The sequence below is a fragment of the Melanostigma gelatinosum genome (genome assembly GCF_949748355.1).
Source record: "Melanostigma gelatinosum genome assembly, chromosome: 14".
Taxonomy (NCBI): domain Eukaryota; kingdom Metazoa; phylum Chordata; class Actinopteri; order Perciformes; family Zoarcidae; genus Melanostigma; species Melanostigma gelatinosum.
The window spans coordinates 19,965,266-19,977,362 of NC_136647.1; the positions used below are offsets into that span (position 1 = coordinate 19,965,266).

General features: G+C 46.5%; 1 protein-coding gene across 1 annotated transcript in view; it reads right to left on the reverse strand.

Moving 5' to 3' along the window:
* Positions 1 to 560: 560 nt before the first annotated feature.
* cxadr (CXADR Ig-like cell adhesion molecule) overlaps positions 561 to 12,097 on the reverse strand; it is a 36,661-nt gene continuing 25,124 nt past the window's right edge. The window contains exons 3-7 of the mRNA XM_079283959.1: positions 9,873 to 10,077; positions 6,252 to 6,407; positions 6,005 to 6,127; positions 4,253 to 4,391; positions 561 to 3,162 (exon numbers count right to left, since the gene is read on the reverse strand). Of these exons, the coding sequence (XP_079140085.1) occupies positions 2,880 to 3,162; positions 4,253 to 4,391; positions 6,005 to 6,127; positions 6,252 to 6,407; positions 9,873 to 10,077 (906 nt within the window). The 3' untranslated portion in view covers positions 561 to 2,879. The remainder of the gene's footprint in view (positions 3,163 to 4,252; positions 4,392 to 6,004; positions 6,128 to 6,251; positions 6,408 to 9,872; positions 10,078 to 12,097) is intronic.

Genomic DNA, 12,097 nt, shown 5'->3' on the forward strand with positions numbered 1-12,097 from the left:
CCAGCCCGATCTGCCCCTCAGTCATCAACCAGGCATGTTGCACCATTCAGCGGACTTAATTACAGAGCTAATTTTGTACAACTTTGATGAATGTTGGCTTACATCGAAATTGAAAAAAAAAAGAAGAATAAGCTGGCCAAATGTTGTCACAAATGGCCACGATGCTATGGACAAAATAGTGCAGCAGGGGAATGAGGGGAAAAAAAAAAGAAGCCTAGGGGATGAGCGGCCTAATAGTGGAGGCAGCTGAGCCAGGTCACAAACCTTTGCATGTTTATACCAAAGGTCAATGGCGAGCATTGGAGACGGCAGGCGGCGGCTGTGCCTGCCTCGCTTAATTGATGAATTACAGTCATTAAGTGGTTAGAAAGTCACCTCACCTGGCGTCAAGGGTGGAATGCACTGGCTGATTAAAATTGATCTCAGTCAAACCGCTGCAGGAAGCAGAGTCCCCGGAGAGCACGCGCCACTGGAGAGGAGAGAGATTGAGTTTATTCACGCTCAACTCAACAAAGGCTCCTGCTTCAGTAAACAAACAAACAGGGGCTGGCTATTCTAGCTTGATTTCATAGACTTTTATTATTCAAAAATACAGCACAAAAAAAAATACACACACAAAAAAAATTAAAATAAAAGGGTTTTCACACAGAGTGTAAACCTCAAAGGAGTTCTTCATACAATATTAGTTCGCAGATTTCAAAGCTACAGTTAATATGGTTAGTAGTTAATGTTCTCAGCACAGAAGGACACACCGTCCCCTGAGAGCTCTGTACAGTTTGTCAGCAGGTGAAAGTCCAACTAGAATTCTACAGGGGCCCATCCTGACAGCAAACTGCCTTCATGTACAATACACTTTCTCACACAAACAGACACACAAAATAGAGTTTAAGAGGAACTGACGGATGTAATTTCTTTGTCTAGGCAGGTCCGGGTCTCGCTTTCCTTGGTGTTAGAAAATAGGTGCGACAACAAATCTGCCAGGAAGTACAGGGGCCGAGATGTTCCAACATCTGTCACCTCCCCTTAGATCCCAGAATCCACACAAAGACTTACAGTGCACCCACTCACACAATGGCAAACATCTCCAATCATACAAGGGAGCATTTACACTGCACTAACTAGAGACCCACGCTGCGCCTCTTGTTTTAGATATAGACCTGCCAAGCACAGCACGGCAGAGCATCACATATACACCATCTTTACATCATTCAACTGTGTTGTGATTACATAGGGTTACTTCAACTGGATATTTATACACAGCCAGAACCAGAAATGGTGTTTTTTTTTAAAGCACATCAATTTACTTCATCTTGAATCATAAAAAATAAAAAAGAACCATGACTTCATGTTTTGGAATACAAAATCAAAGCGTTAAGACAGTGTTGGAGTTTTTGTTAAGCTATGGGGGAATTTGTATGCAGTGTGGGACATGCTGGACGTGAAGTGACGAGGCAACGGAAAGCAATCGATAGGGTCACCGTGTACTGATTATTATATTGTTCTAGTGGCTGTGGGCTATGATGGCCATCCAGGATGATGCTACTGCACACTGCGCAGCGCACAATGGCGTAGGCGCTACGACACAACTCAAAGGCACAATAGAAGTTATTAGAATCCAGCTGTGAGGGCTTTGCTGAGGTGAGCTGAGGGGAGGTGTGTAAGGCTGCAGTAAAGAGTAGAATAAGGCGACGGAGCAAAAACTAACAGTTTGACCACTCCAAGTATTCATACGGGGTTTGCGTTTTTTGTTTTTTTTAAGCAGACAACATGAGATGTTGGACTTCCAAACATTTTTGCAAACAGTGGAAGAATGGGCACAGTTTAAGAGTAGAATAACCCACAAACGGCATGGACTGACCTATGGCAACTTACTTACACTGACTGTCTGAACATTTATATTATCCAGCGCTGAGACTGCACAATGAGCTCAAACCGAAGTGCTTGTAAAGCGGAATCAGAGCGGCACAATTCCGCATGCAGCGGCTTTTCTCATTTGTTCCCCTTTGTGGCCACTTTCTTCATGTAGCCAGGCTTCACATCCTTCATTGAAAAGTCCAATTACCGCTACAGAAGCCATGAAAGGTTTCATACTGACCACAGAGAGAAGGTTAATCAAGATATTGGCTCCTTGTAATGAGACTGTAAATGAGGAGGATTACATATGCCGGGCATCTGAGTGTGGGGGGGGGGTGATGCTACCGATGATAAATTAAGACTCGGTGCTCTTGTCCTGCTAGTGTGTGTGGGGGAGGCCTGTTGATGGTCAAACACAATCAAAGCGGATTGCTCAGTGAACCCTGCTGTCCAGCTGCCCCCCTTATTTATACCTCTACAAAGGAGGGCTGGCCGCTCTTTTATTGTTTTCTTAAGCTCGGTCAAGAGGCAGTAATCCACCCAATCACAAGATGTGGTGGCCTGAACCTCCGACATACTCCGATTCTCTCTCTCTCTCACACAAACACACACAAACACACACACACACACACGCAGGGGCCTGGGTCTGTTTTGAACATAGAATGTCTCGACAGCAAGGGCAGTCTATAAAAAAAACATGCATTCACTTATGTACAATATAATTTGTATATTGACCATTCTGCTTTATATCCACACCATTTCATTTTTCAGTGAGAAAGTCCAGGAAGTTAAATTCATAGAAGTTTTGTTTTTGTATTTGATAAAAAGTTAATGTGCTCTGTATTGATTCCAGTACAACTCAATTGCTCTTCTCAGTAGCGCCTTCATAAGAGGAGTATACTACATAGGAGCTAAAAGTCAGGCGAGTCAGCCCATCCCAGCTCCGTCTTCGTTGGCTTGTGTACTACTCCCTTCCGCCGCTGACTCCCCCTCGTTGCACGGCCCCTCCTCGAGAAGAGGACAGGCTAGACGATGGAGCCCTCCCTGTTCTGGGCAGGGATCATGACGGGGATGGCCCCCATGCGGCTGAGGTTGGGGCCGGCCATCCTGGCAGCGGTGGGCGGGGGCAGAGGGGTGTGGCTCGGAGGCCTCTCAAAGTCCTCTGACGAGGGAATCTTGTCGTACTGGGGCTTCAGGGCGTACTCGTGCATGTTGGAGGGCGACATGGAGCCCAGGGAGGAGCGCTGGCTGCCCACGGTGAAGCTGCGCGCCGTTGAGACGCGACTCTGCGGAGGGGGCACATCCTCTCTGAGAGGAAACAGACAGCAGCACATTTAGACAATACGATAAGACCGTAAACTCACTTTCACAAGCTAGCGCAAGAGTCAAGTCAGAGTTTGAATGTGGAACAGGATTATGGAAGGTGCTATAAATCAGAATAAAGTTGGCTGACACAGGTATCGAAGTCTGGAATGTCTGGCGCTTACACAGTGAGGAAAACAATGAATACATGAGTCATTTCAAGAGCGAAACATGACTCGACTCAATAAAGAGGGACAAACAATTAGAGTTGGCCCGTTTGATTGGTTGGGGCAATGTCTGCAGTGCTCAGCCACACTGACTGTGTAATAGCCTGTAGAGATTGAGCTGAGCAACCAAGTACAGCTATGCCCTCTGCTTCCTCTGCCACCACATTAACAACTAATAAGCAGCAATAATCCAGTTAAATGCTCAATCAAACGGAGCCCGAGGGGCTGCGGCTTGTTTAGTCCTCAGCTCCATGCTGTGGCGTTCCAGTGTGTGTGTGTGTGTGTGTCTGTGTATACGAGACAGGACCAGTGGTCTAATCCTCTTTGTCCTACAGCGCGAGTGTCACATTGTAGTCTCAGTCAGATTCAGTCCGCAGCAGAGTGATAGTAAGCCCAGGGGTTGTACAGAGCTCGTGGGCTGGATGGGGAGTAGGATGGTGGGGGGGGGCAGCCAGCAGCAGACATGACACAGGAGCCACAGAGCAAACAAAGCTTTCAAACTGATTACCCCAGCTGTTTATTTGAGATGGGGTAAAAAAAAAAAAAAACCCGCTGATGGAGAAAAAACATTTTCATGGTTGTTGAGGCTATTGGAGATGTGTGTGTGTGTGTGTGGTGTGTGTGTGGTGTATGTGTGTGTGAGAGTGAGTGAGTGATGACCACAGGTCAAACTACATGGCGAGCTGTGAGTAATTACCACATGTAACCTATGGCATTTTTGATGCCTACATTTAATCCAGTATTATACAACCAGAGACACATTTGTCATCATATAGCAGAGACCACAGAGTGTTACAAAATATTCTTCCATCAATTGGGAGCTTTGTGCATCTGTGAGCCAGTGCCATTGATGTTTTCAGTGAATGTACCTTATCTCGTTGCAGATTTCCTTCTCGTACTTCTTCCTGTGACGGGCACGGCAACAGCAGAAGAGGATGAAGGCGATGATGAGGAGGATCAGGAGCACGGCAATTATGGCTCCTGCGATGATGCCTGGAGTGTTGGGGGCTGGACAAGAGGAGAAAAAAAAGGGTTTGAAGGTTTGGTAAATGTAATTCGGGGAGAAAATCCAACAGTTGAGCATCCATGCCCCTCCTATATGATGCTCCAGCTGCAGCACTTGCTTGTTTGTTTGACAGCGCTGTCGCAGCGTGTGGTACCACGGCTTCTACTACTCAGGAAGCTGACTCTGCCTGAATCCTGAAGCCTTTTCCTCAGACACAGAATCAAACGTGCACTCTTTCTAACTGCAATGGGATCTTCAGAAGGTCTTCATCGAGACGAGTGGCAGTGTTCTAACGCGGCCCTCTTCTCAGCGCTAAGTTTAGCTGTGATAAATTAGTTGAATTGTTATTGCAGTCATCATGTATTTGTTGAGGGAATTTTGGACATAACTGATCTTCGGCTTCTTTCATTTTTCAAGCAAAAATGCAAAACATTTGATGGTTCCAGCCTCTCAAATATGAGAATTTGCTGGTTTTACTTTTATATAATTACACTAAATTGGATATATTTATTCAGTGTTGGTTGTTACAATACTTTGGTCCATAACCAAACACCTGAAAACTAGTGATGCGCTGATCGGCTCTAACCTGAATCTGAATCTCGGCATAAATCATTCACACGCCACCCAGCCACCAAGTATTTTCTCAGCTTTATAGACTCGCATGGACATTTAACTTCCCCTCTACTACTTCCTGGTGGCTATGCTGCCTTCTTAAATGATATATTGTATTGATGTACAAGTGTTTTCTCCAATGATTTACGTTAATGATTAGACTTCAGTGATGCTGAACTGAGTCATTGTAAACGTTTCCAGGCACACAGCAGAGTCAATGCACCAAATACTGTGGGACATTTAAGCAGCAAAACTAACTGTGGTTATAAACTTGACAGAGGAAACAACTAAACTTTGAACTAAAATAACCACCAAAGTCCCGCTGCTGCTCCATGTGCGTAATCGACGCAGCGTCTCTCAGCTGTGGACAGCAGTTATGCTCCGTTCACATTTTAGAAAATGTGGTTAATATTTAGCTCATTAATGTTGTTATATTTCATACGACCGCAAACCATCCGCTATGAATCTGAATTTTTAATGACCCGCCTGATCAGCGGTGTACGTGGATATAACTGCATCTTGACTGCACACTGTCATTAGTTTCCCCATCTGTCTCAGCCGCAGTTTGTGTTTTCAGGTCGCAAATACTAGCATATTAAACTGAAAGCTAACTCTGTACACATTATACCTGCTAAAAGCATGCTGATGTTTCCTGCTGAGCATTTAAGTGCCGCTGTGCCCACGTACAGCTTCACAGAGCAGCTAGCATGACGCTAGCTCTTGTTGTCGACATTACCTCAAGATACACTATTGTTAATATGTATAATAGATCTATTTTGGCCACCTGGATACATAACCGTAGTCTTACTGGAAGGATCAAATGCTAGGAGTAAGAACACCGACTTGGAAGAAAGGGTTCCATATCATACTTGTGTGTATAGAGTACTGCAAACTGTACTAATACATTATCCAGCTGACCCTCAGACAGCAGAGCTACAGGTTGAACTGTGAAACCGACTGAATGCACGTCGGTGCATCAAGGTGATGTTAGTTGGGCACTCACGAGGCGTCACGTTGAGATACAGTACACAGTCCTCAGTGCCAACGCGGTTGGTAGCAGTGCAGCGGTAGGTGCCAGATGAGCTGGCAGATGCGTTCCTCACGTTAATGGTGCCTCCCACTGGATCTGGAGTGAGGGCAAAGAACACATCAATGAAGAGGTAACCGTGGAAAACAGAGAGAGGACCCGTGTGCGTGACCTAAACACGTATTTCTATTTGTTTGGGAGTGCTTGTGAGAGAGGCCATTACCCATCACAGCGGAGCTGGGCAGCAGCTTGCCGTCGCTGGTCTTCTCCCAGCTGTACTGCAGGGGGTTGGTGCCCTCGGTAGATTTGCACCTCAGCACAATGTCTTTGCCTTCCTGCATGGGGCCTTCGGCGTAGCACCTGGGCTTGGATGGCTTCACTATGGAGAGAGAAGGGATGGAGGAGAGTGTTTGAGAGAGGGGAAAAACAACAGACACGACCAGGTGGCCACCTGGCATTAGCTCAGAACAAAACGGTCCCCCTGCCTGCTGCCTCCAACCCGGTTATTCTACGATCTGTTGTGGACAAGTTGTGCATCTGTGTATTGTGTCTTCCTAAAGTTCCTTCCCTCCCTTGCTCAGCAGTCATCAGTGTAACGACAGCAGCAATCAGAGTAATTGATACAGCTGCTGTCATTAAAGGAGCTGTCGCTCAGGATAACCACGAGGAAGAAGGGAGTCGCAGAACACAAACATGCCCGTGCACGTAGGGCTCAGGGTTAAGGATGGAGGCCAGGCTTTTGTTTCTTCAAGCCCAAAGATCACTCCTCGGTCGGTCAGAGCGCTGGCTGGATAGGAGAGGGGGGGGATTCAAAAACAAACAGAGCTTCAAATTAAAAGCAGGCCGAGTCCAATGAAACGCCCTCCCTCGCCCAGCAGGCCGAGGGAGAAAAAGGGAGGGAGGGAAAAAAACAACGTTTCTGAGGCCACAATTCAAGTCCGTGCTGTGTGCTCACTGACAGAAAGCCGACATCCTGGTGTGGTAATAATGCGTTCTGCAACAACAACAAACCCTGGAGTGGGTCTCTCCAGAGCTGAACCAGGTGTCAGGCGGGAGGGGGAAGCTTAGCAGGCAGAACCGTAAGTATTAACAGCAGACTGACGGTAACGAGTGCTCCTACTAATCTAATAAACACACAGGGGGTCAGGATGGAGGGGGCAAAAGGGAGAGCTGAGAGAGAGCAAAAATGAAGCGAGCGCCGATGGACAGATGGTGGAGTGATGGGCGCCAAGGCCGAGCAGCTCCTAACTCACCGGCCTGCTCTTTGCTGCAGTTGTGTTGCACCACTCACAGTAAATGTCAGAGAGTTATGACATTTTGACATCTTTTAAAAGGTGAAAGTCAACTCGGCGCATCCGTCCGCGGGCTGCAACATGCAGCTCCTGTCATTAGGGCCGCTGTCCGATGAGCAGATTTATTTGTTTGAAAGATGAGGTCAAAGAGGAAGGTGACTGAGGCTGGAGGAGCACAGAGCCGTACGGCTACCGTGGCTCTTTAAAATGAACAATGAATTGGGATTTATGCGCTGCACAAGGCTATCTTGTGGAAGAGATAAGAAGAACGGCATTGCTACATTGTGGTATTCGTTGCATTCAGAAGGCGCCCACCTTCAAGGAGCGACTGCTGATAGTTGAATGATAAAATGAAAACATAAGCGACTCGTGGCCGTTAAACCCTGGATGTGATGAGGATCGCCTGGACTTCAGGCAGGCAGAGCTAAAATGATTGGCTGTTGAGAGTAAAGGCGGGGCCTAGTCAGAAACAGCGGTGAGAGCTGCTGACATGCAGTGCTGGGCTACAGGTGGGTACTCTCCTCGTGTTAACTTCAATGTCCCGGTGCAACCAGAGGAGAATACACAACGAGGGATGCTATGCTACCTCCAGTACAGCACCGGGACACCATGCACACTGCGGGGGGAGGGGGGGGCCGGCACGTGTGCATACCTGCATATGTGACAAGCCACAGCAACACCCGATGTATAACTTGGTGTGTTTATGTTTGTGCACACATACGCACGCACGTCTCCCGGGACCATCCACCTTATGACAAGATCAACCTGAAGGTAAAATGCAGAGCAGGCAAGATGTCCTCCCCTCTCCTTGTCAATGTTTCCTTGCTAAGAACACCCCCATGCCCCTTGGGTCAATAGCTAGCAGCCCGTCAGCTCCTGAAGCCTCGAGCTATCTCTCTCCCTCATGCACGCTGTCGCTAAAGACATCTGCATAACCATAACGAAAGCTGGATTTGCATTTTAGGAGGGATACGATGGACAAATTAAATGAAATCATATCGTATGATAACAATACAAGAACTACAAGAACCACTAGAACTGATGTTTAGAAAGTAGATACTACTCTTACCGAGGAGGGAGACATTTTAGAAATCTTATCACAAAAACTTGAAAAGCATAAATGAGGGGAATGTGATACAAATGTATCAACTATGGATATTATGCTATATATATATATAACTGGTATTTGATTGTGCATCACAGTAGACTGGTACTGAACAAAGATAGTTACCATACAAGCTCAACCTATGCCGTGAGTTTCTATTTTAGGTATCTTTGATGAAATGATAAACTTAATCAATGACATGAAGCAACATTTTAAAATAAGCATGAGAAACGAGTCAGCAGGGCTGTTAATCTCCCTAACTGGTGAGGAACGGGGAGCTGTTGTAGGGAGGAAAAGCACAAGCATGTGTGTGAATCAGCGATGACTTCGGCAGTGATTCACTTTTCAAGCTGCTTCTGGTCAGATCAATTTCTATGTAAACTAGCCTCCCCAAGAGCTTTGTCGGTGGCTCTTGTGTCAGCTGTATTCACAGTTAATGGTCAGATTATCTGTGGCCAGTCACCTCTTTTAATAGAGAGCTGCTTTGTGGCGCCACAATACAACTACTGAGAAACGTGTTTGCTCTGCGCCAACCGGCTCAACCAGAAAGACGCGAGCTCCTGGGAGGCACTTTTGTGCACATGATATCATGTCAACAAGAACAGCAGCCATTTTCTGAAGCGCACACTATCTTTAAAACGGAGAAACCATTCTGATAACAGAGCGATAACAGCACAATATGCAGCCAATATGCAGCCTACGACAGACCGGTGCGGCGCACTTGGGTTGTTTTTCCCATATGCAAATGAAAGGCGGGTTTCGGGAGGCGATTCACTTTCAACATCATTTAGTCAGTTGACCGACCAGCGAGGCCGCTCTGCGTGAGTTTGCCTGAGGAGTGAATCATCTGACTTGTACAACTCTGCTGTGTCACCCCTCTCACCATGTGCAGCAAAAAGCCAGCTGAGTGACTCCATCTCTGAGCTTTGTCCACATTTCTCTAAAAGGCAGGCTTACATTGCACACGTTGAAAACGATTTGTAATATTGCAGATTATTTGTTAACCTTTGCCTGTATTAAGGTTTCAAAATGAGTAATGTGTAGTCATTTTTATATTGTTTACACAGTTAATATTTTAGGAATACAGCTATTGTAAACCATCTGCAAACATTCAATTCATTTGAAAAGGGAGCTGTGATTGAAGAAAAAACAAGACTAATACTAAACACAAATATAGATGACAGGAAAAAATATCAGGATCATCATTGTAGACATAATCACAGAGTGAATACAGAATTGTATCACAAAAGGGGGGCAATGCTCTGCAGCCTCTAGGAAGGTCATGCACTCCATTTTAGAAGGGATTACATCAAAACAGCCAGGGAGGGCAAAGTCCGTGTGATTTGGTGCATTTGCTCTGTGTAGAGAGAAAGAATTTACCCTGTGAGAAAAAAAAAAGGACAGCTCGCCTAACTCCAGAGCGCGTTCAGCCGTTTGCTCCACTCACCCATGACGATCAGCTGCATCTTCTTGCTTCGGATACCGGGAGCCTTCTTCACTTTACACTGGTAAGTGCCCGAGTCCGACGACTTCAGCCCCATCAGGTTGATGGAGGCGTCGCCGTTCTTGGGGTCGGCTGAGTTGAAGTGGACTCTGCCCGTCATTGGTGCGTAGTAATCCTCGTAGGACCTGTCGCCCGAGTACAGGATCACCTGGATTTGAGAGCGTTTGAGTTAAGAGCTTTACATAATGTGATGCACTGCTGTATCTGACTTATCCGTTTGCAAAAAAATTAAAAGTCCTCCTAGAAAAACAATAAAGCAACAGCCTTGAAATGGCAGTTGTGTGCTTTCTGAAAGATAAGGCTTTGCTCACTGAACCAACCAAAATATAAGGGAAGGGAACGAACACTCCTTTATCTCTGCGATGCCCTTCAGTCTGGCAGCCCAGCTCTAACCTTTCTCTGCTCAACAAGAAAGAAGGGGGTTCAAACAAAGAGACCACTGTGGAGCCAAATCAACACCTGCTGTGTCAACAAAGAACATTCATTTATTAGAGACTTAGCCCAACCATAACCGCTACCAGCCTTATCCTTACCCTCCCCCGACCTTAACCCAAACAAAGTCTTCATCCTACAATGAAATGATTCAAGTTATGGCGACGTGAAGTCGTCCACACTGCCCCCCCCCCCCCATACACACACAGACAAAAAAGGGCGAGTCCCCACAATGTGACTGTGTAAATTGGTTGTATTCAGATTTATGTCCCCACAAGACAGGTAAACACACACACACACACACACACACACTCTTGAAAGCAGCAAGGAAATGCCTAGAAATAAAGGCCAGGTGGAGCCAACAAGTAACCTCGTAGCTGGGGTGATGGAGGAGGGGAAAACAAAAGCACACGGAAAAGAACAAGGAGGGGAAAAGAATAGCAAACAACAATGAAAAGAGATCTCATTCTCTTTCACAGACACTGGCATATTCTTCCACATTTCCATAGAGACAGTCATCAACAGGCTTTTCTGTCTCACGATCAACGGCAGGCATACGCTCTGCAAATACCCTTGGGTAGAGAGGAAGAGGAGGAAAAACTAAACATGGCAGGAGGAGAAGAAGAATAATGAACCCATCAAAGGAGGCAGATCACTTGAAGAGGAAGCACGAGAGGAGCAAAACAAAGGGAAACGGAGTCAGGGATGTTCTGCTGTGTCTCTCGAGCAAGTCGCCATTTCAGACTGGAAGACTAGTTTCTGGAGCTGCGAAGGCAGGCATGCTCACAACGGGCGCCATGCTCATCTTGTTCATATTAGCCATGTAAACAGGTAACGTAGTTAAAATTCCACCTGGCTCTCAGGGGAGGGAAATCTATCCCTCTAACTTCACAGAGAGATCAAAACATCAGCAGCAATAACAGCAATACGCAAGATGAGACCACGCAGGACAGGAAATGAAATTGCCCCGAGCTCAGCCAGACGAGACTCTCACGTGAGCTTCGTCCACTTCACGGGCAAACAGATGGGAGTGCTTAGACACATGCACGCCTCTAGCAAAAAAAAAAAAAAAAAGAAGACAACTCTGAACTGCACAATACCCTTGAGAATCATGATCCAATGAAAAAAAACAAAACCCATGAAGAGCCTGGGGAAAATGAAAAGGGCGAATGACTAGACAAGCTGGCGGGGGCTGGAAAGAGCACCACTGTCCGTGTGCTGTGTTTCATAACAGGTGGGACTGCTCGCTGAAACAATCGCCACCTGGCCGGGCCACTCTCAGAGGACGGACCGTGCTGCGGAAGGTAACAGACCTCTATTTGCCCGGCTTCCTTTCATCTGGACCACATGTGAAGATGAGGTCATCGTCATGTGATGCTGTTGCTCAGGCAGGGAAGAGGAAGAGGTGCGGCATTCATTTGAGAGGCAAAGCAGAGAGCTGCGATACCTGTGTACTCTAAACAACCTGCAGAGCATAAAGTGCAGCACTGTCTATTGCGCTCCCACGGAGGCTTTTAACTTGAATGAGTCGAGGCGCTGCTTTCATAGCAACAGCTCCTCTCCAAAACTGCCTCGCAAGGTTAAAGCAGAATCACTAACCTGAGAATGGATCAAACGTCCTTCAACACTGAGGCTGTAGAGAATGCAGCCGAATGTGGCCATTGTCACTTGCGATCATCACTGCTGTACAAACAAGCAACGCTATTTTCACTATGGCTTCACGTAGGAATCCTCCG